At 38.7% G+C, this 25,296-nt stretch overlaps 1 protein-coding gene and 1 long non-coding RNA gene across 3 annotated transcripts in view; one reads left to right on the forward strand and one right to left on the reverse strand.

Annotated features, from left to right (window-relative positions):
- Positions 1–17,045, reverse strand: LOC148375111 (uncharacterized). Of its 2 annotated transcripts, XR_015851440.1 has the most exons (3): positions 16,500–17,037; positions 2,546–2,822; positions 1–92 (listed from the first exon to the last, which is right to left on the reverse strand). It is a non-coding gene; the product is annotated as an uncharacterized LOC148375111 (long non-coding RNA). The 2 variants fall into 2 exon arrangements; XR_015851438.1 differs by lacking the exon at positions 1–92 and having other exon boundaries at positions 2,457–2,822; positions 16,500–17,045.
- The window catches only part of ube2z (ubiquitin-conjugating enzyme E2Z), a 12,873-nt gene continuing 3,776 nt past the window's right edge, over positions 16,200–25,296 (forward strand). Inside the window, exons 1-4 of the mRNA XM_088344849.1 lie at positions 16,200–17,059; positions 20,756–20,828; positions 21,567–21,754; positions 24,182–24,293. Coding sequence (XP_088200975.1) covers positions 16,638–17,059; positions 20,756–20,828; positions 21,567–21,754; positions 24,182–24,293 — 795 coding nt within the window. The 5' untranslated portion in view covers positions 16,200–16,637. The remainder of the gene's footprint in view (positions 17,060–20,755; positions 20,829–21,566; positions 21,755–24,181; positions 24,294–25,296) is intronic.

Raw genomic sequence — 25,296 nt, forward strand, 5'->3', positions numbered from 1 at the left:
ATTTACAGTATGTCTTAAAACTGTTGTAGTTTAAAAAAAAAGTGCAGGATATCCAGGTCATTATCAGGGAAGTCTTGGGATGCTGGAGTTCCCTTAGAGCCAAATGAGGAAAAATGACAATGGTCAAATACTGCGTAATGGACTGTAGGCAGAACCTTTACCGTGACATGCTGTAGGTAACCCAACCCACAGGGAAATATCTTGCCATTTTAGAGGTTGTATATCTCTCAACCTAAACACAGGGTTCGTACACCTTTTTCATGAACAGATTCAAGCACTTTTTAAGGACTTTCAAAGCTAATTTATCCAGTACTGTTCTATTAAAATAAGTGTGAATCATCTATTTTGCAGAGCCAGAAATAAATCTGGGATTTTCGCATTCGATTTTTAATCTCACATGTGCATTTATAAAGTCATATGATTTGTAGAATTGAGTAAATTGCAAATATATTTCTTTTTGAGACAAATCTCTACCCATATAGGGGTTGGGTAAACATGATAGCTTACACTTTTAGTTGTAGGAAGTTCTTCCCATTACAATTTAACACTACACTAATTTTTTGCATGGCCCATCATAAATATCCGTAATTGATACGTAATGCTTGCACTGATATACACTTCATAGTGCCCTGTTTAGGTGCAGCATGCACCTGTCCTTTTGGCTGCGACCTGTAGGAAGTGATGGTGCTCTAAGAAAAAATGCCATATAAACCAATGCCAGCTGCCGTTAATCAAAAGGGAAGAAGATATGCAATGGCAAAGCGAAGCTACCAGAGATCAATGTCGGCATCATTTTTAAGAAGACTTGTTGGAAAACATGGCAACAATTTAAAGCATTTAAAAGCACTTCACCAAAATCCAAACACTTTTTAATCCTCGAAAACACATTAAATTTAGAGCATTTTCAAGGATTTCAAGCACCCATACATACACTGCAGACAATAGTCTACACATTTTTGTTAAAATAATTCAAGACAAACTTTATTGAATATGATTGTCCTGAAGTATACCTTTTTTTTGACCAACTTAAGTGAAAATTGTTTTATTTCTTTCCTTTACGTACATTTGATTTGACCATTGCTTACAAATCTATTTTTTTCTCTTTTAAGGCTTTATAATGCATTTATCTTGTTTATCCTTGAGGGCCATATCTAATCTCATTGCAAACCATGTTAACATTTTACACATATTAAATAAAATAAATGTATTTATTTTGTCAAGTTTCTGAAAAAAAATAAAAATAAGAGTCAAGATCAACAATTTTCCTCAATTTTAACGAAACAACGATTCTTTTCTCCTAGAATTACAGTGGCATCTTCCATTGTTCTGATCTCCTTCACAAAACAGGAATTAGGATGCTGACTAACGGATTAATGACAAAGAAAAGATTGTGTAAAGCATGTGTGTGAAACTCACGGCCCACGGGCCAAATGTGGCCTGCCACATCATTGTATGAGGCCCGTGAGAACTTAAAATTTCTGAGCTTCTAAAAATGACAAAAGATTGCTTTGACATATACCGGTAGTTATATTTATGTGTTACATCAGCTTGTTTGAGGACAGCCATTATGCTGATGTCACCCTCAATGAGTTAGACACCCCTAGTGTCAAGGATAAAGGAGTGGTGTCCAACTTAAGGCTAGGGGGGCATTTGGGACCCACCAATCATTTATAGACAGCCCTCAGCATATGTTAAAAATCCTGTGTCGCAGGGGTTGCAGGAGGTGAAATTTGTATGAAGGACATTTTGTTGATTTTGCACTTAGATAAAACCTAAATAGACCTGCTGTGAACACTACATTTAAAAAACGTTTCATTTTCGTGGTGGTTTACAGATTGGCATTGCAGATAATAGCGTTTGGATGTAAAACATTTCCTTACAGCCAAGTCAGTTGACATATTCAGCTATTCTTAGGATAATTTCTTGTGCATTAATTTCAACTATTGTTTGCCCTTTTTATCGGGAAAATCAACACAAACATATTGCTAAGTATAATGTTATGCAGGGTTGTCATGCTCATGGCTCCGGAGCCGATTGCAGCACTCACGATGATAGTTTGAGGCCCCCGCCTTAATAGAAAAGTTAAAAGGACAGCGTGTATTATTTGACCACTAGATGCCGCTGTATCCTGTCGTGCAACCGAAAAAGAGGGCTAGAAATTACAAGTGATCAGAATACAAACTATGGAGACTCAAAGTGACCATAAAGCCAATTTTTGGAGGTAATTTCTTTGCACATTCTTTCGACAGGTTTTCAGTTGTTGTTGTTTTTTTGTACCATTACTGCATCCACCTATGACACAACAGCTGGGTATTTTTCCCACAAACTACCAAAACTTCGCTTAAAACACTAATTAATGACTGGCTTGCTAGGGTGATGGTGTTCCTCACATGAAGTCACAGCTCAGGATGACAAAGACCATCTCTGCAGTCTTCAAAATATGTTATCTTGGAGTATTCCCATAAAATAGATTTAATGCAAAAAAAACATGTATAATTTCCTCGTATTTTGCATGTTTAAGAATGTGGGAATACCTGTAACATACCATGCAAGATGTGGAACTCAAAATGGCGCAGAAAAAAAATATTCACACACATCCAAAGGAAGTCTACTTTGAGCAATGGGCTTCAGCAAAAAAAAAGAAGTGTCAAGGCCCATTTGATTTAAGGCTGGTTTGTGTTTCTGGGCGGAGCACATTGACGTTGCCGGGTTCCTTGAGATTTGGAGGTAGCGATTGGGAGATTCCCAGATGGGCTGAATGCTATTGGCTGCTGTCTTTTGGGTTGGAGTCAGCGTTGCTGGAATTGGAGCCGTGATGAGATCTGCAGAGAAGGAAAAGTTTGAGTCACATTTACTCTACAAAACGCGGATTTTGTGACAAGAAACACTGAAAATCCAGCTACTTTTTACTGACTAAAGCAAAGTTAAAATATGTTACACAGGTTATGGTAGTCTGATGTTAGCTATTGAAGACTTTCAAGATTTCAGTGGATTGACCAAAGGAAAAATGAGTCCTTACTGCTGTGTTGTTTGGTATGGGGTGGACCAATCCAAATATCGATATTATCGAATCTGAATTAGTACTTGTACTGAATTGATACTATTGTCTTGGGATCAATACTGTGCTACAAATGTCACTATGATAATGAGGTTAATGGGTTTTGAGTTTAGTAAATATTTCAACTTTAAAATCTGAACCAATTGTGTTTACACATTATTTGCACTTTTTTTATTTGCAATTTTATTTTCAAAATATTGTGCAATGGAAGGTATTTTAATTGTCTTGTGAACATTGTTATACAGAAGGGGTCTCCAATCGTTTTCAATCCGAAAGCTACTTTTTATTACAAGTTAGCACAAAGGGGCCCTAGTTTGATATTGCAATTCTGAAATGACTACTGATCATGTTATTACTGTTATTACTATATCATTACTATGTTATATGAGGTTAATTATTGGAAGTATGGTTAAAATGACTCAGTCGACCACAAAACAAATCATTTAACTAGAAAAACACAATGACCCAGCACTGGTATTTTCAGAACTGGTCTGCGGGCACCATAGCTGTCCTTATGGAGTTCCCTGGTGCTCACAGGCACCGCATTGGTGACTCCAGTTATATTATGTTTATACTGTTCAAGAGACAGTGTGTAACATTTAGTTTCTCCCAGTGGTACAAAAAAAATCTTCACAAACTTTAGAATAAGAAGCATTGATTAGAATAATGGGCAAAATGCATGAACTATCATACCAATGTTATTTGTATTTCTTTCACATAGCAGAATCCATACCTAGTACTGTACCTATGTTTGTCTGGCATTTTGCTGCTACGATGTGCTCATTTGGACATTGGTTATTTAGACATTACAGTGCAGTCTAATGGTCAAATATTACACAATGTACCATTAAAGGTTTGTACATATTATTATCTACACTTTTTCACTTTAACTTCGCTTTTAAAGTATTGGCAAAAGGATGGTATAGTTTACAAGTTGACATTGCTATATTTGTATGATGATTACATTTATTCTTTCATTCATTCATTATCTGCACCGCTTATCCCCAGTAGGGTCGCGGGGGTGCCGGAGCCCATCCCAACTATCTTCAGGCAGTAGGCAGGGGACACCCTGAACCGGTTGCCAGCCAGTCGCAGGGCACACAGAGACAGACAACTCACTCGCTCATTCACAACTAGGGACAATTCAGACCGGCCAATTAACCTGACATGCAAGTTTATGGTTAAGTGGGAGGAAACCGGAGTGCCCGGAGGAAACCCACGCAAGCACTGGGAAAACATGCAATCTCTACACAGGAAGGTTCGATCTCATGACCTTAGAACTGTGCCGCACACGCTCTAACCACTGCCCCGCCGTGCTGTCTATTATGATTTCATTGCTGCTTTATTTTGGTTTGACTCTCTTGACATTTGTTTTCAAATATTAGTTTAGTGGTAAAAAAAATCATTCACTAAAAATGGATTGATTCTAATGATAAGGAAAAATGCATGAACTATCATATAAACATGAATTTTTGCATAAGGCGAGTCTCACCTACACGTGCCAAAAACCTCAAAAAGCCTGGGCAAAAAAAAAAGGTTTCATTGTAGATATTCGTTTTTAAAAACGGAACAATACAGTGCCTAAACTCTTTGTGCTGTTTTTTTATCATAATTATAAACCAATTCAAAGTGAGAAGGGTACAAATGTTAAACTTCCATTTTTGAGCAGAGTATCGGATTGGTATCAATCAATATCACCCTGTATTAAGTTCGAGCGAATCGACACCAAAAATCCCAGTATCGCCCGTGTTAGATGACAATATATAAAGCCGGTTTAAGGAACACGTTTTCTCTTAAACAGAATTGATCTTAATGAGGATAAGTCGGACTTTGAGTCAAGGATTGGAGTCCAATTTAATGTTGTTTTTCTATTCATTTCAAACTTGAAACACCAAGGCAAATATCACATTAAAATCTTTTAAAACACGGTTTTTAAAACATTAGGAGGACTGTACACCTTTTTTTCTAGTGGGGATGACTATTACCAGGTTTCATTCTGAGCATAAAGAACGAATCTAGCGGGCTCTGGTGGCCAAATTCAATAATGACATAACCAGAACTCCCTTGGACACACTCAGGACCCGCTGTTCCACAATGCCATTGTTTTAAGATAAAATGATCCCTTCAAAATAGATTTTACCGTTCAAGTAATGAGACAAGTGCATGCTTTACATTACAATTCTCAATTTACTTTAAAGGCTATACAAATAAACATGACTTGACTTGACACGTGCAGAAATGTGTAGTCAGTGCAGTAGGGGGTGTGTGGATCGATCCAAATATTGATACTAAGCAAGTGCTTGGATTAGACTGATACTGTTACCCTGGGATGGACACTTCACCCCTCCTGCATTATCCTAAAAGTGCTGCTACTATGTGGAGATAGTGCAGCCCTTCTCTCTCTTATCCAGTGCCCTCAGACACTCTCTAAGTATATGCCTATTTTTGTGACTGACAAGCACACTTTTAGCACATTTACCTGGCCTGCTACTGCTTCCTACCTGCCATGGAGAAGAGGCAGACAAATATAGGGGCACACCCTTATCAGAAACTAAATGGGAAACGTATCACAGTGTGGACTTATTTTCAACATCAGAAAAGGACAAGATGTCATAATTGTGGTAAAGTGGGCCGCTACTGTGGCAAATTTACATAAACACATGATAAAAAGTTGAACAGATATCAATAAGATCCAGCAAAAATCTACTAATGTTACTGTTCCTGAACAAAACCTTGTAAATCTATTGTCACTGTGCCAACAAAGCCAAAAGAGCATGTTTGTTACTTGCTGATTTTTTTTATTTGACTCTCATGGCTTTTGCTCTGTAACCGTCATTGTGGTGATATTTTATTTTTTATACTTTTAAAAGTTTTTAGATTGTATTGTTTACAGTACACTAGAGTTTGCACTTTCTGACATTATTTTCAAAATATTGTACAATGGAAGGTATAGTTGAACCGTTGATATTGTGATAGTTGTTTTTCATGTTGTTTGAATTACGCTGCTTTTTTTTATCTGACTCTCAAGGCTTTTGTTTTGAAACAATCATTATAGAAATATTTCTACATATTTATATGCTGTTAAGGTTTGATCGAAGTTTTTAATAAAAATGAAACATGTTTAGTGCCTCAAATCTTTGTTCTGTCTTTATCGTAACCATAAACCAACTCGAGGGGGTTTAATTATTAAATGATCATGACATTTCTAACCAAAAGTATCCGAAACGGATTGGTATCGATCAATAATCAAATCAAAAACATGTTTATTCGAATAGCCCTTAATCACAAGGAGTCTCAAAGGGTTGCACAGACCACAAATTATTATCTTTTTCCCCCTCTCTCTTTCTCTTTTCCCCTCTCTTTTTCCTCCCTTTCTTTGCCTCTTTCTCTCCCTTTTCCATTTCCTCTCTCCCTTCCTCTATTTTTCTCTCTCTTTCTCATTTCTCTGTTTGCCTTTTTTTCTTCTAATCTCACGTATGTTTTCTCTTCCCTCTCTTTTGTTCTCGCTCTTTTTCTATTTCCCCGTCTCTCCCCCTTTTCTTGTATTTACTTGGGTCAGATTGATAATAAAATTCCCGGTATCGCCCACCCCTACAGTGCAGAGGGATGGGAGGGCAAATGAAGGGATAAACTTGGAGGTGTGGTTACAATTTGGGGTGGAGTTATCAAAATGATGGACTGTTTTCAAGCTAAGAAAAGCACTCAAGCTGTTGCCAGATGTGCCATTTTGCCTTGTGCTTTGAAGCAAACTCACAATTTTTTTCCTTAAAATGCCTTTCTCTCCATTGTCTCGCCACATTATTTCCTTTGACCAAAGTCAGCCCACTAAATTTGACCATATTCTTTATCACTCGTGGCGCAATTCAAACCAGCTACAATCTGTCTTTTCCTTCATACATAGGAATAGACAATTCTATAATGATCCTAATGTATCCAATTTTTGCCCCGTCTTATTCTGTTGAGAACAAATTTACACTACGCTGTAATCAATCATAGTAAAGAGAATTTTGTTCTGTTGGGTTATGGCCTCCCTAAATACTTTTCTCCAGAGCAGCCAGTTTTGGAATCGGTCAAAGCTGGGCGGGCCGCTGCAGTAGAGGGAATGCAATAGGACCCGCGAATGTCTGGTGGAGGAATAAAATGGGGGCAGAAAGAAATTCTCGATGTTGCGCTTGCGCAGACCAAGTCTTGGTGGTCTGAGATCAGAGCTCGACTGGAGCACTAGAAGAGTGAATTTATGCCCAATGGGTCGTTGTCAGTGATGTGCGGTGAGCTTCGTGTCTTGTGAGGCACAGGCACTATTACAGATAAACTAGAAAGGCTGTACACCATCAGTATTTTTACATCTGGTGTAATCTATTTGACTGTAATAGATGATGTTGATATTCAATGTTGTTCAGGCCTGGGAGAGTAGAAAGTCTTTTTTAAAAAAAATGCTGTGTCAGGAAAACCAAAAGTGACGAGTCAACCTTTTTATTCATCTTTTCACATATAGGTCAACTCTTCTAACTGCCTGCAAGACATTGTGTTGAAATTAAATGTTGTTCTGGCCTCCAAAAAGGGAACGTCTTTCTGAAAAACTGCTGAGCATTTTCACTTATAGGGTAACGTACCTAACTCCCTGTAAAATATGTTGTTGATATTATATGTGGTTCTGGCCTGGTAGAGTGGAATGTCTTTCTGGGGAAAATGCTCAGTCAAAAAAAATCCAGATTTTCTGGAAACATTTCACATCTAGGGCTATCTACTTGAATGCTTTCCAAAAATGGTGTTGATATTGAATGTCGTTAAGGCCTGGGAGAGTAAATGTCTTTCTGGGTAAACAAATACTGAATCAACAACACCAAAAGTGCAGTCAGCTTTTTTCATGGTCATATCTAAACTTCAACTTGCTTTTCTTGCGTGGACATACGCACAAACAAACAGACAATCAAACATACAGAAAAACAAACAGATTAATATACTGTTATCACCACCCTCCCTTGGCTCACAGGTGATAATGAAACAACATCTGATTTACCATTCGATTGGTAGAGCAAGAAAGCAATGTATAAATTATTGTTGAGGCGGCTGATCGGAGCTGTGGCTGTAAGGTAGTCGCTGCCTGCCGGGGTCTTGTTCATGAGTGAGGGTAGGATGGAACGAGAGATCGACAGACGGGTCGGTGCAGCGTCTGCCGTCATTCGGACCCTGTACTGGTTCGTCGTGGTGAAGAGGGAGCTGAACCGAAAGGTAAAACTCTCAATCTACAGGTCGGTCTACGTTCCTACCCTCACTTATGGTCATGAACTGTGGGTTATGACTGAAAGAACACAATCCCAGATACATGTCCCACGATACATGTCCGGGCATCTAAAAGATACGAAAGATCTACTACAAAAAAGATATACTATAGAAATACTACCAAAAAAAACCTACTGTTGAAATACTATAAACGTACAGTGATACTATAAATATACTTCAGAAACACAACAAAAATACTACAAAAATATAACCCAAATAATACTAATAAAATACTACACATATACTACAAAGATTCTACTATGGAAATACATGTAAAATACAACTACAGAAATAATACAAAAAATACTAAAAATAGATAAAATTACAGTAATACTACAGAATTATGACTATAGAAATACTACAGAAATACAACTACAGTAATACTACGGATGTAGTACAAAAATTCCACACACAAAAAACTACAAAAATATGACTGCAGAAATGCTAAGATAGCGTCCTGAGAATGAAATAGACTCAACCATTTTGAGGAAGTGGAGTATTTAAAACGTGTTGTTCATATTTTCGTTTTGTTTTACTTTTATATTTAAGACTATAATGTCCTTTGAAAAGGGGAGTTTTAAAAATGCTATAATTTTGGGGGGTGCTTGGGTTGCATTTGGGGGTGCTTGAGTACCCTAAAAAATGGGCTGGCTACGCCACTGGTTTGTTTCAATTCTCTGATGTATCCTTTATTACCAGCTGCATAAGTCATGCAAAATAGTTAAACATGTTATTACAATTAGTCAACATGTGTGTGCTCATTTTGAATCATTTTCATTTTCTATTTTCTAAATCAGTCCTGAATTTGTAATTTGATACCAGGTGACTCTATTTCTCTCACTGAAAAAAATGGGTAACCATCACAACAACTTATTACCAACTGGTTTTCTGAGATAGTTCAAAGGGGAATCTAATGTTCCATATATACAGCACAGTAAAGCTAAAGCAGGTCACTAGCCAGGGAGAAAAATAAACGTGGCGGATGATTTGGGAGGCGAGGCAGAAGATGCAGAGGATCATAAGATCAGAGCAACGGTTGTAAACCATCATCTCAACAATTGCCTTACAATGACTGGGGATGCTACAAAGATGCAACCAAGTAGTGGTAGATTCACGGTGTCGTCCATCATTTAGAGTTAGACTTCCCCCCCTATGGAACAGGTAAAGTATTTAATGTTAAATTATTAAAATGTGTCACTGACCATGTTGTCACTATTGCATGAGTTTTCCAGCTGTGTTAGTTTTAATACATAATCACAGACATGGGGACTTGAGACTTAGTGACTTGGACTCGAGTCGACTCGAGTCGCTGTTTTTATGACTTGTGACTTGACTTGGACTTGGCAATCTAAGACTCGGGACTTGACTTGTGACTTGACTTGCCCAAGAAAAAAATACTTGGGACTTACTTGGGACTTGAAGGTGAAGACTTGAGACTTACTTGAGACTTGCACATGTGTGACTTGGTCCCATGTCTGCATAATCATAACATTGTTACTTTGATAATCACATTATTCAATTATCCATCCATTATCTGCGCCACTTATCCTCAGTAGGGTCGCGGGGGATGCTGGAGCCCATCCCAGCCTTCTCCGGGCAGTGGGCAGGGGACACCCTGAACTGGTTGCCAGCCAGTCGCAGGGCACACAGGGACAGACAATTCGCTCGCTCATTCACACCTAGGGACAATTTGGACCGGCCAATTGACTTGACAGCCGTGTTTTTGGAATGTGGGAGGAAACCGCACTGCCCGGAGGAAACCCACGCAAGCACGGGGAGAACATGCAAACTCCGCATTCATTTATGTTTATCCACATATCTAAACAAAGTATTTACTTTCTGTTCAGTACGCTCCCAGCGGTGTTTCTGTGGGGTGTTCTTGTGCCCTTGAATCTACCATACTGTTATTATACAACCTTGAACATACAGCTGGGACCAGCCTTAACAATAGTCTGTTTGTGAAAATGTGACTTACTAACCTTTTCTGGAAAATCTTATCCTAGTTTTATTTTGTAAAATCGACGTCCTTTCCCTGCGACTGGCTGGCAACCAGTTCAGGGTGTCCCCTGCCCCCTGCCCGTAGGTAGCTGGGATGGGCTCCAGCACTCCCGCGACCCTAATGAGGATAAGCGGTGCAGATAATGGATGGATGGATGGATGGATGGATGGACATCTTCTCCCTATTAGATAAGGGGAGAGACATTTTTCGATGCTTTTTGTAAGAGGACGCGTTCTTGATCAACCGGCCCAGAGTATACACTTGTTTTATTCTATTTTGTAACTTTGTAATAGTCCTCAATTGAAATGCTCTCTTCAGCTCTTATTTATTCGTCCAAATACACGGTCTGGTCCCAGAGTTGAACATGGGGCAAGGCACGAAATGTCTACGCCAACAGTAATCTAACAGTTCCCATGATACTGTATACTTTATTTACAATTATGCTACTGACAATATACTATATGTATGTTTTGTGTCCCCTGCCCACTGCCCGATGATTGCTGAGATGGGCTCCAGCACCCCGCGACCCTACTGAGGATAAGCGGTGCAGCTAATGAGATGAGATGTTTTATACAACGTTATTTTCAATTTAGTGTTTTGTATTTCTTTTTCCACGTAAGGGTATAGGGCCCGTTTTCTACCGTGAACAGGAGGTGTCTTATTGTGCCATGGTTGTAGAACACAATTCCATTGTAATACAGGAGATAAATTGAGCCATTTTAGTGGAAAACGCCCTTTTTGCCAATATCTTCAACATTAAAGCCTTCCACCACAGTATCTGTTACAGCGAGAGCATGACTAACCAAATTGAGTGTCCTGTCTGAAACCACTGAAACAAGGACATGTCTTACCGACAGCGCCGACATGTTCAATGACACAGAACTTTAACTTTGAGCGATAAACTAAGAATTTTGCACACACCAAAAATTTATTTTCTCAGGTAATCCATGTTCAATGTTCAATGTGTTTTCAGAAATGATAAACTCTTGAGAATTCCAAATCTGATCTGAGAAACTGATTGCTCACGGAACAGCCAACAACGTCTTCTTAAAGCAGTTGCGACCTCTAGTGGGAGTTAACAAAAATTACAATTGAACAAAATCACACCACACCAGTTTTCTTTGGGTGGGCAGAGCGTGACCGTGGGTGGGTATCGGGGGCGATTTTAGGTTTAGAGCTTTGGGGTTGCTGAGCCCCCAGAGTGGCTGGTTAAAAACATTCATGTAATTTCCCTTAAAGTTTTACAACATGTACAATTCAATTATGATAACATTTTAAATTGGTATATTTGGTGGGGAAGATGAAGGGGTAGGGAATATAAGCATTTGCTTCTTACTACCCCTTTTCGAACATATGTAACATTATTTGTTGTTGAGTTATTGTTTTTGTTCAGCTTTTTATTTTGATGTTCGAATAAAGTTTTCATTCATTCATTCATAAATTAGCCAGAAAAATGCAAAAGGCCGTTTTTATCAATTGAATATCAAAGGCTTTTTACTCAAAATGCTGTTTTTTTATCAATTAAGAATTTTGTCATAAGGCCGTCTTTATTAAGTGAATGTATTTTTTTTATTATTATTAATATATGGCACTCTAATATACTGTAAGCAGAACGGCGGTGTAGTGGTTAGCGTGTGTGCGGCACAAATCTGAGGTCATGAGATTGAACCTTCCTGTGTGGAGTTTGCATGTTCTCCCCGTGTTTGCGTGGGTTTCCTCCGGGCACTTCGGTTTTCTCCCACATTCCAAAAACATGCATGTCAGGTTAATGGGCCGGTCCAAATTGTCCCTAGGTGTGAATGAGCGAGCGAGTTATCTGTCTTTGTGTGCCCTGCGACTGGCTGGCAACCCGTTCAGGGTGTCCCCTGCCCACTGCCCAAAGATAGCTGGGATGGGCTCCAGCACCCCCGCGACCCTACTGAGGATAAGCATGCAGATAATAGATAGATAGATGGAAAAACATACTGTACTCTCAAGCGTAATACATCAAGACCGCTATGCCGCAAGGGACCAAGCTGAGTGAAAGGGGAACGCGGGGGGGTGGGGGAGGGGGCCGAGAGCGTCGCTAGGAATCAAAAGGACTGAACCATTTCAAGGCAGTGAAGTATTTCCGACACTTCGTTTTTCACATTTTGGTTTTGTTTTACGTTTTCATATTTTAGCTAGTGTTTTTAATTATCTTCGAGCCTATCATGTCCTTGGGAAAGGAGCGTTTTAAAAATGCTATAATTTTTGGCGGTGCTTGGGTTGAACTTAGGGGTGCTTGAGCACCCTAAAAACGGTATGGTTACGCCCATGGTAGGCACCAACCGCCCCAGCAAAATTCAACTTTATTTTAGAGATCAAAGTCAACAACAGTAACAAAAATGATCTGCGCTACACAAAGATTGTGCTTTAGGGCGCTTTTGTGTGAGACTTCTTTGCCTGGTGCAGAGCTTAGGGGACACTAGTTTATCTGAGTTGAATGGATGGCCCAGTAAATCTGAATATTGTCAAAAGGTTTGGAATCACCCACTCAAAAAAGGAAAACTTGAACTTGGACGCATGACGTCCCAGAGTTTTTGGGAAATGTATATACACTCAATGTGTTTAAAATAGAATTCAGTTTTTAATGGTCTCTTAATGTGAATTAAAACAGAGCATTTTGTTATACCATGTAAAAGGTAAAGTTTTGTTTTGCTTAATAAACCATACTATGTGATTAAAATTTGAGCACTTTTTTGAAGGATTACAAGCCACCACCAGACCTTGGTTTGGTTACATGGTTCATTTATCTTTAAACAAAATGTTCATTTATTAACATTCTATTTATTTGATCTATTATTAGCATACAATCAGCTGCGAAAGTAGATGATGTACTTGATTCTTATATAAAATGAACTTCCAATTTTACCTACTACTAGTGTTTTTTAAATGACTGTTATTGTGGTTTGCTGTGGTTAGGAACTGCAATGCATCACAAAGTGATATGTTTAATTTTTGTAGTTTTAAAGGGAGGGTGTGACCAGGACTTTTTTGGGGTTAGGGGTGTATTATTTTTTTTTAAAATTGTACGATATGGTCTACGCAATTTTTTTTAACTATTGTTTTTATTCCTTTTTTTCCATGGGGTAGACGTAACAGTCGTGTGTTTTACTGCAGCAAAAAAAATATTTGGATGTATATTTTACAAAACATATTTTTTCTTTTATCATTTTATGATTTAATTTGCAAAGGGCAAAAATAATGCACTTTTGTTTTGGTAAGCAATAAAACATGGTGTTAAAATTAAAGCATTTTCAAATGTGAAGATGTCATTTAGAGAAGAAGCAGAGAGCAACTATGGTTTATTACTCCATATTACATATATGCCTTATTTTCCATTAATTAAGAGTAATTTTACCTACATTTCAAGCAAGTACTATGCACAAATCCCCACTCCCCCCCAAAAAAACATCCTAGAAAGGGGTGGGCCTTCCAAACTGTACCTGCCCAAGACACACCATCGGGAAGGGTGCTCTCTACGACCTTGGTGGTTAAGAGATCCATGAGTTGTGTGATTAGCATATTTGGTATAGGAGTAATCCAAAAGTAATTGAAAGAAAACAATATACATTACAACTATTTTATGGTATACGAGTATAGTAGGGCAGCACGGCGGCACAGTCGTTCATGGTTCAGGTCATGAAAACGAACCTCCTGTGTGGAGTTTGCATGTTCTCCCCGTGCTTGCATGGGTTTCCTTCGGGCACTTCGGTTTCCTCCAACATTCCAAAAACATGCATGTCAGGTTAATTGGCCGGTCGGAATTGTCCCTAGGTGTGAATGAGCCAGCGAATCGTTTGTCCCTGTGTGCCCTGTGACTGGCTGGTAACCAGTTTGGGTTTACTCCTGCCCACTGCTTGAAGATGGCTGGCATGAGCTCCAGCAACCCCGCGACCCAACTGACCCTACTCAAATCCCTTCTACATTAGTATGCGTCCGTCTGGTTCTGCTAAGTCACATTTTATTTAATTTTCTGCTAAGTCGCATTTATTTTATTTTGATCTGACAAGTAACCCAAACCACCACTAGGCGGCACGCGTGAACAGTTAGGGTTTCTCTTTTGCTGTACTGTATTCACAGTGTATATAGCTGTAGTCTCACATAAAATCTATAAATTTTATACATGTTTTAATTCACAGGTTTCCCCAAACAAACTCTCAGAGTACACAGACCTACAATTACAAAGACTTGCCATTTACTGTTGATTGGGTGGACTGTGATAATATGATGTCTGCTTGCATGGTGGTTTGAAAAAAAAACAACAATAAATAAGACAGGTAAACTATACTTGAGTAGTTTTCTCACCAAATACTTTTTTACTTTTACTCAAGTTATTATTATTTTGATGACTTATTTACTTCTACTTGAGTCATCTTCAGTCGTATGGTCACGTCACAAGATGATCAGGACTGGCCAAGATCATTCTCCAGGGCATAGTCCAAGGGGCAGGAGGAGAGGAATGCAGAAAAAGAACTGGGTCGACAACATAAAGAAATGGAATGGCGCCAACTTTGCCATGACAAAAAAACAGGCCCGGAACCGTCAGCAGCGGAGAAAGCTTTACAGAGTTAGGTCCTAAGTTGTGTGTATATATATATATATATATATATATATATATATATATATATATACACACACAAAGAAGTACAGTATTTTTACTTGAGTGGCATTTAGGCTATTCTAATCCCCCTCTAGGTATGGATTCTGCTATGTAAAATAAACATACAGCCTATGAATTATACAAAAATTGGTATGATCGTTCATGTATTTTTCATACTTGTCAACCTCCACGGCTCCATGGCCTTACAAACTGTCGTATTTTCCCTTACAAAATACAAAATAATCTTACACCATATTTTTTTTTCAAACGTGTTTATTTATGTAGTTTAACATGTTATATTGTACATGTCTTTCGTTATATCATATATATTGTTAATTAACATTTTACTGTGAGATACTGAGTTGTTCGACATGAATGAGATTTATTATGAAAAAGGTTCAAAAATTAAGTAGCTTGGACGTTCACCGTAGAAGGAAAAAATACATGCAAATATAATTAAGTAGAGTAATACGTTTTCTTGTTCAAATTATTAATTCATTTTCTGCATTAAATTATTGTTGGTAATATACTGATTAAAGGGATAACCACAAACCTGTCTTTTTTCATTTTCTCATTTTATACTTCCTTTTTTTCTTAACTTCTTTATACAACATAATCATTTGTAATATAATGCATCAAAGCAAGTGAGCCGTTTGAGAGCCGGCTCTTTAATGAGTTGAGCCGAAAAAGCCGGTTCTCTAAAAAGAGACGGACTTCCTTTCACTACATCAAACTGCTCGCTTCGTTTGCAACGAAAAAAAAAACGATACCGAGATAGAGGCTACCGTTTGACTTGATTGATTTGCCGTTTCGAGATAGTCGGTGTATACCGGATGGTCCCCATAATTGACCATTTTGCGTTTTTACGTACAGATTTTCTCGTACGTCGTACTTTTTAAAATGCATAATAAACGTATTTTTTACGGCAAAAACGTACAGGTTGACAGGTATGATTTTTACCCATTAATCAACCCAACCAATGTTGTTTTTTTACTGAATTTTTTTGGGGGACCACTAGAATGCACTCAATCTTACACACTGTCCCTTTAACAGGCAACTCGTAACTGTATCAGACTACTTTTTTTAAAGTAACCCTCCCAACCCTGTTTATTTTAATTGATGTTTTATTATTGACGATACAATTCTTATGACGAGCGCACAAGTGTTTGAAGTCAATTATAATCATGGTTGAGTACGACACACACGTTTACCTTAAATCGTACTTACTTTGACGCCTTACCGGAAGTTGACTGTTAGCATATGAGTGAACATTGACGTGAAACCACAGCTTATATCGAAGTTGAGCTTTCGAGTGTTTTTTTTTAAAGGGTACTATTGGTAAGATTATTATTTTTTTAACCCATATTATTTTCATTTAAGCTAACATGGTGATACGTGTTCGCATATACTGCCAAAATGCGGAAGAGCCGAGTTTGCTGGCGGTGTTCTACATTTAGGCCTACGTAAAACACACGGAAGCTAGCAAGAAATCGATGCTATGCCAGGGGATAAGATACTTCCTTGTCTGGTCTCACCTGGACTCCAGTTTTTCTATTACTGTTGAACCTGCACACAATCGGAGACACTTGTCGTTCAGCTGTCAATGCTTCTAACAATTTGTATCCATTGGCGACCAGCAGCATTAGTAGCTGCAGCTTGATAGCTCGCGAGCCATGGCGGACCACGGCATTGGGAATTCCTCAACCGGTGATACACTGCCTGTTACGGGACAAAGCGGTGGACCTTCAACCGTGCAGAACTTGGCAAACTCTCTTTCGGGTGAACCCTTCAGTGCCAATACTGGTTCGGCGTCGGAGGGGGACCAGGGCGTCTTGAGCCCAGACGGGTCATCGATGGATGGACTTGCGGCTACCCAGGCCGACTTTTGGAATGCGTTTGGTTTAAGTCCACCCGTCGTGTCCGTATCGACGATCGTCCACTCGTCCACACCCACTCCGGGTGTGGGCCAAGGTGTGGCTGGTGTGGCAGGACCTGGCCCCCTAACACAGATGTACGCAGCTTCGTGGGACCCGACCCGTAGTACGGACTGGGACAACGAAAAGACTTCACAACCAGCTATTTTAAGAATAAAGAGGTAACACTATTTAACCCTTAGATGCGTGTGGGGTTAATAATAACCACGTGGTTAATGGTCTGCATTTATATAGCGCTTTTCAAGTCAATAAAGCCTTCCCAAAGCGCTTTACAATGTGCTTCACACTCACCCATTCACACACACACACACTCTCACACTCACACACTAATAGGGAGTCATCCATTTAGGCGCCTACCTTCTTATTGGGGGCATTAGTGATTCAGTGTCTTGCCCAAGGACACTTCGGCATATAACACAGAGGAGCCGGGAAACGAACTTGCGACCTCTTGATCCCAAGACGAGCGCTCTACCTCAGTTGTTATTCATCAAAATTCAAAATCTTCATAAATAAACAAGTTCTGATATTGTCATATTCTAGGTATTTCTCATAAAAGACGTTTATGACATGATTCCATTAGTATTTCTATTACCCCTGACTAATTTTCAACCCCACTCATGGAGGAGTGTATGTACTCGTTAGGTCATGCATCCAAGGGTCAAAAAATCCAACATAACTTGAAATTGATGTCCTACATCATGTGTTTACTATATCCCTGTCAATTTATCTAAAAGAAGTAGTGTGACTTAAACCCATCCATCCATTATCTGCACCGCTTATACTCAGTAGGGCCACGGAGCTGCTGGAGGCTATCCCAGCTGTCTTTGTGCAGTGGGCAGGGGGCGCCCTGAACTGGTTGCCAGCTAGTCGCAGGGCACACAGAGACCGACAACTCAATCGCTCATTCACACCTAGGAATAATTTGGACCGGCCAATAAACCTGACATGCATGTTTTTGAGATGTGGCAGGAAACTGGATTTGCAAGCACGGGGAGAACATGCAACTCCCCACAGGAAGGCCGGTAGCTGGATTTTATCCAATGAAATCAGAACTGTAGTGCAGACACTAACCACTCAGTCGCCTTGTGACTTAAAACCATTCAATCCTAAACTTTTCTCTCAAATGGGTAGACCAGTACCAGCCAAATTTGCCATTTTGACTCTTTTTTTAAGTGTTTGGTGTCATATAGATATATAGGCATGATGTACTGATGGCAAAATTGAAGTCTAAGAAAGCAGTGAAGCCCTCAGGGAAATGCTTCACACACACGTAGGGGCCTCAAGATGATTAATTTAGTCGAGTACGCCCTCATGTGGACAGAAAACTGTATGACGTGAGGAGCGTGCAATATATTGTTCGGATATAAATCCGGTGTTTGTGCTTTTGCAACAAGTGAATTTGTGAAAAACAAAGGTAAAATAGAGCGCTTATTCGTTTTGATATGAAAACAATATTTTTTCCCAAGTCTTGGACTCAGGGAGTTATTTTTTTGGGCAGAGAATTCTACTTGCTTTTAATAACTCTTCCACATAGTACTGAGGGTGCATACATATGAAATAGGAAGTTTGTATCGAACTAGAAGCGTAAATTTTTGTGATTCCCAAAACTGAAGGGGACTTTTAACTCTGGGGATGTTTTGTGCTCCAAGATACTTTTGCACCTCAACTGTTGCACTTGTGTGACACTTGTGGTTCTTAGTTGATGGATTGAGGTATCAAAATTATGCCACAGTTAGCTCCCACGTGTACGGGAATCCGCAGGGTTTCTTTGCCAATTAGTTTTGAACTACACTCAAACCTAGTGAATCGTTTCCTGGATAAGACTTGTGGTTCACCGCAGGGATTCGACCCAGGAAGCACATCACTAAAGGGTGCATTTCAAGCTGGACCTTCACTCTGATGCTTTTTTTTTTTTTTTTTTTTTTTTTACATTTGTGATGCCTTAAATATCCAAGCAATGCTTTACATACACACAAGGGCACTCTGCTCGCAAAATAAAAAATGTGTTGCAAGAAATTTGAACATTGCATAAACTTTGCAAGAACTTTTCAGCGCCCTATGTTTCTGGTGACATGATCACACGATTTTGGTCACCATGGCGACGAGCTAATGTCATCCCACACTGCTTTACTACGCCTATATTTGCCAAATGTTCAACATGTGCACCGCCTAAGGCATAGCATACGTCAAGTCCGTAATCCAGCTCCTGCTGAACTGCTGATATCTTGGACAACAGTCTCCAGTATTGATTCTCTGCTTGAGTTGTTCTGTTTGCAGGAACTGGGGGAACCTACATCATTCCCTTCACCTTTCTCCAGAGGAAAAAGTCCCAAGGTTTTCGGCAACGCACCGTCTTTAACACCAGGGTGCTCGATCCATCTGGATCACTGACTTGATGTATGCCGTGTCTCTGGCGGCGCACATATTGAATATTTGTGAAATTGTTCACATAATCCTTATATGTTGGAATTTTTCATTTAGATTCCGAAAATTAAATCTTACGATCTTCTGCACTAACACGTTATAATTTATTTGACTTGATTAAGTACTCTTTATGATATTTACAACTTAAAGGATATCCTTTTTTTAATACCTTGTCAAGTCATGTTTATTTGTATAGCCCTTAATCATAAGAAGTCTCAATGGGCTGTACAGACTATTATTACACCATCCCATGATCTAATCTAGTATGTTGTGATATCTTATTCAGATACTAGGGTCCCGGACTTTAAAGGCAAATGGAATTTAAACTACAGTAAGATATAGTGTTGCACAAAAAATAAACTAGTATCATTTTTGTGCATTGATTGATCAGTCGAAATATATCGTTGATCACACTTGCAAAATATTGGATACATTTGAATACAAGCCCAGATCACTCTAACCTATCCACTAGACCCCTAGGGATACTGTCTACACACGAAAAAAGCAATAGGTTTTGTCTCATCATCATGCTAGAATGGAGAAAACATAAATACCCAAAAGCCCTGAAAGATATAAATAAACACACAAAAGTAAGAGAGGAAAACGACTTTTTGAAGTAGCTGATTATGATTTGGACTTTAAAGGATAGAAAATTGTTTATAGTTTACATTGTCAAATTATTGTAACTATAGCCGCACGCACAATGTTTGTCACTTACAATGCTTAGTTTGAGCTGTGAAAATGTGACACAAAATTTTATACAGATTTTTTAATCACTTTTTCTCCATTCTCTAACCTTGGTAACAGGTACTGTGATTAAAATAGTATGATAATGACATAAGAACCAATGGTCGCAAACCAGGTTCAATCACCGCCGCCACTTTTTTTATGTAATGGTAGTCATCAGTCATCATTTTTGACTGATCAATAATTGCACATATATGGTAAATGTCTTATGTATTTCCAATTTGATACTGTATCTTTATACCAGCTCAGTAGCCTAGATGGTAGGGCGCCCGCTTTGAGACTGGGAGGTCGCTGGTTCGCGCCTCGGCCGAGTCATACCTAAGACTTATAACATTGGTAAAAATGGCGGCGCCCTCTGTTGGCTGCGGCTGCATCGGCTCGCTACAACAGGTCAGGTGTATCGACATTTCGTTCTGTGTACATTGTTACAAAGAATGACAATACAAAGGAAATTATTATTAATTATTATTTATAAGGCCCACCAGATAATAAGACGCGCAGGATTATAAGGTGCACGTTCAAATTTCTGGCCAATTTGCATTCTCTATTTGCGGTGCATCTTATAGTCCGGAGAAAACGGTAGTTGGAGTTATACAGACACCTTATATGTATTTGGGATTGCAGAAATGTTATAATGATCATTACGTTGTGATTTTGATTGTGACTTATCATTTTTGTCTTGTTAGGGATATTATGTCTATTTACAAGGAACCTCCTCCAGGGATGTTCGTTGTCCCGGATCCTCAAGACATGACCAAGGTATCCCTGGATTTTATTCTTGCAAATTTTGGCTTTTCAATTGTTATCCCCATCTCTGCTTTCATGCCATAAATAAGGCTCATATTTTAATAGAAGTAAACTTTTTTATATATAAGAAAAATGCATTATGTTAATTGAGTTAATTAAGCAGTTTAATAATAAAATAACGTGTTTTTACTCCACAGTCTCTAATAATTGTTAGACTATATTGCTACTGCATTGGTCCTGTTAAATTATGGAAAATGTTTATGATAAATAATTAAATAATGTATATTTTCAATAAATAACTTGTTGTTTTTGGTATCCAAATGCATAAAAGCGTAAATAATCGGGTCGCTAGTTTTAGGACTTGTCTGTGTATTTGTAGTTAATGTGACGTCACACAATTAACAGAATGTCATTCGCGCTCATCATCTTTTTAGGACCGTCATTAGCATGAATCAATAATAAGAATTAAATGGACCAGTATGATGATTGCAACGATTTGTTACGTCAGTTGATGCCCGTTTATCTGTCAAGAGTCTGAAACAAGTTGGTGAAATCAACTAATTTCTTACAACTGCCTGTGTCATAATTGACATTGTGTGGTTGTGTTTGACAATGAAAGTAAAGCAGTGATTTAAAAATGGACGGAGAAATGTCAAAAATCGTCTCTTAAAAAAATCAAATGATTCTTTGTATCTAATTGCTACATGAATACAAATCTGAAGTTGGTTATGAAATATATTTTCTTTTGAGATCCTCGCGCTGATTACCGGACCGTTCGACACTCCATATGAGGGAGGCTTCTTCCTCTTTCTGTTTCGATGCCCTCCCGACTACCCAATCCACCCGCCACGGGTCAAACTCATCACCACTGGTCAGAATACTGTCCGGTTTAATCCCAACTTTTACCGCAATGGCAAGGTCTGCCTCAGCATCCTCGGGTGAGTTCTAGAGATTTCAAATTTAATACTAACCACACACAACAATATTTCGAAAACTTAACTGTCTACACTTTTTCCCAGGACAGTGAGAAGTCAATGTTTCTGACGGTTGTTTTTTCCCCGTACCTTTTCACCCATATTCTTCCTCCCCCTAGGCCATATCTTTTGTAAATTCAACATTGCCTTCCACTGCTTCGTGGATGAAACCTAACTCCACACTCCCACCATAACCCCTCACCTCCTGCCTTTCGGATAAAAAATCATGGTTCACAGTCAACTTCTTAGAATTAAACAGCAATAAAACAGAATTACTTCTCATTGGCACCAAATCCACCCTCTCTTAAATTGACACCTCTCTCCATTGACAGGTATTTAGTTTTTCCTTCCCTCAGGTCAGGAGTGTGGGTGTCATCCTTGAGAGCATACTCTCTTTCCACTCTCATGTAAATTACATCACCCGGTCTGCTTACTTTCACCTGCGCCCCATCAACCGTCCGGACTCAAAACCCATCTCTTCTGACTTTCCTATCAATAATTAACTGCCTCATATGCTGTAAAATTATGATTTATTTTTTTAAGGTAATTCTTTCGGCAAAATGAGAAAATCAATATCTAAAATAACACAAATGGCCTGCAAGTGGAACAAAAAACGTCAAAAACAAATTGCTCACTCACACAGTATATGAGCATAGCATTTTAATGCATGCAGTACCAAATTGTAATTGTTTCCGCAGTGCAGCGGTTTGCATATTCGCCTAACGCGCTAAAGGTCCCTGTTCGAGATCGGGTGGAACATACGTTGGCCCAGAGAGGGATGGGTGCCACCGGGCTATACTTTCCCAAGACACACTACAGGAAATGGTGCCCCTATAAGCCCCAGTGGTTAAGGGATCCAACCAACCAGATTGTAAATATTGCCTATCTTAATAATTTGTATGTTTAGTTACACTTTTATTCTTGGGTGTCACATCTAATACTTCTACTAAAACTAAGAAAGAAGCATTGAGGCTTTGTATCCTTTCTCTTCACTTAATTAGGGTAGGAGTGACTGATTGTGAAAACGTAATGTGTGTGTGCACTTTGTGTGAAAGCATGTTTGCCATTTGCAATGCCACTATGTCACAGCTATATTTACTTCTCAAATTAAATAAAACGAAAAGTACAATGGAACCCAAATAAAATGTATTAATGAATGAATAAAATATAATACACACACACACACACACATTATATATATATATTATATACACGGTTTGAATAGGATAATAACACAAAATGTGGCTTTATGGAAGTTGATATAAACCTCTTTTACTTTAGAATCATCTTTATTAACTCATTGTATTGCTACAAGAAAATATTGCCTTCCAGTCGACAAGTATACAAACAGAAAAACATAAAGTATTCATCCATCCATTATCTGCACTGCTTATCCTCGGTAGGGTCGCGGGCAGTGGGCCGGGGACGCAGACATAAATTATTCAATTTTATTAAAAAGTATTCGCATCTAAAATAATGATTCTGATTCTGACTAGCTTTTTTAAATTTGTAATGCATGGCATAAGTATGCACTGACATCAGCCCGGGGCTGTAGAAGGCTCTTCCCCCTGAGATTCGATCTGCAACCTCAGTGGAAATGTTTTAATCCAAGCTTAAAACACACTTCTATTCCATAGCATATGAATAATCTATATTTTATATTGATAATATGTGTATTATTTGCCCTCATGTAGCTTTTAGACGAGGGGATGATGTCACAATAGTCTGTAATAATAGTTTGCAATAGTCTTTGATGTGTGTAGCCCTTTGATACTCTTTGTGATTAAGGGCTATACAAATAAACATGACTTGACTTGCCATTAGAACGATTATAGGGTACCTTTGTCTTCTGTTCAAAACTATCAAAGTCGCGGCAATAGACACAAACAAAGTTGGTGTAAAAAGAGTATCTTGGAAGATTTAATAAAAAGTTGAATCTTTCACATAGTCTTGACTCATTAGCGTTAAAATGCCACTAATCATGTCCATTTCCTGTATATGATGGGTTGGCAGGTTAAGCTCCTTCAGTAGGTAATGCAGCATAGGAACCATTCACGCATTGTTATGGAACTCAATGCACAGAAGAGCATATTTTGTACAAGACGCCCTGGAAAGTTTTTATTTCTTTAAAAGTGTTGTCCGTAAATTCTAAATATTCTACTTACTGACGCCTTCTTCCAGCTGAAATCATCATTGCAGCCTATGTCAAGCTGCTTGTAGGGAGCATGCTCATGCATGAATAAACTACCGGTAATCTTTTTGGGGGTTTGGGTTGGCATTTGGACTGTATTTGAAACAACCTTTTTCTTTTACCATTTTAATCCAAGAATAATAGAATCAAACATGTGTGAAATCATTATCAACATTCAAACCATTTGCTTTGTTGTGCAGAACATGGACAGGGCCAGCATGGAGTCCAGCTCAAAGCATCTCTTCTGTCCTCATTTCCATCCAGTCACTTATGACTGAGAAACCCTATCACAATGAACCCGGCTTTGAACAGGTACATTGTATTTTGATTTTCTTGTTTTTACTTTCAGATTCCCAAATTGCCATTGCGAACTGTAGAACAAATAAACCCTTATTTCCAGTCTTCAATCTTAGCATCTCAGAGTTATTTTTAAAATCAAAACAAGTGGAATTTTCCAAATTGGCAGAAGAGAGAGCGGGAAAGGTGAGATGGCACAACATTCATTTGGACAGGTAACTTAAAATTAGTTTTACCTGGTTATATCAGTATTAGAAATTATTTTCCCCCCATTTTATTAACAATCCACTTATTGAAACATGAATATTTTGTTTGTTTGTTTGTTTGTACATGGGGCGGCAGTAGCTCAGGAGGTAGAGCGATCGTTTTAGGATTAAGGGATCCCAGTTCGAATCCCGGCTTGTCCGTGTTACATGCCGAAGTGTCCTTGGGTAAGACACTAAAACCCCAATACCCCCAATAAGCAGGTTAGCGCCTTACATGGCTGCACAGATCACGGCCGCTATTGGGAAATGTGAAGCACAATGTAAAGCGCTTTGGGAAGTCATTGACTTGAAAAGCGCTATATAAATGCAGATCATTTCATTTCATTTCACATGATTCAATTGTTTGTTTGTTTGTACATGATTCAAATTGAATCTTTTCTTCCGGCGCCGTCACGAATGGCAGCCACTCCAGCAGCTCCCGTGTTATTTTCGATTGTTCTCAGCTCAGGGATGCTGCTGGAAATGTGAATTTCCCTTCGGGGATGAACAAAGTATCTATCTATCTATCTATCTATCTATCTAAACCATCAACAGATTTGAACTCAATTATGCATGAATTTCCTTTTCTAAATACAATACAGAGATCCTTTGGTTATAGCGGTTAATCGGGACCAGAACTACCCGCTAAAAGTGAAAGTCAGCAAAGTAGCAGCGTCCAAAAGGCAAACTTAACACGAGATTACATAATTACCGACTTAGGGTATACGACTGTTGAATAATAAAAACTACAGATCTACAATAAATACACAGAC

Source organism: Urocampus carinirostris, chromosome 1, assembly GCF_059441175.1.
Source record: "Urocampus carinirostris isolate Australia breed hairy pipefish chromosome 1, RoL_Ucar_1.0, whole genome shotgun sequence".
Taxonomy (NCBI): Eukaryota; Metazoa; Chordata; class Actinopteri; order Syngnathiformes; family Syngnathidae; genus Urocampus; species Urocampus carinirostris.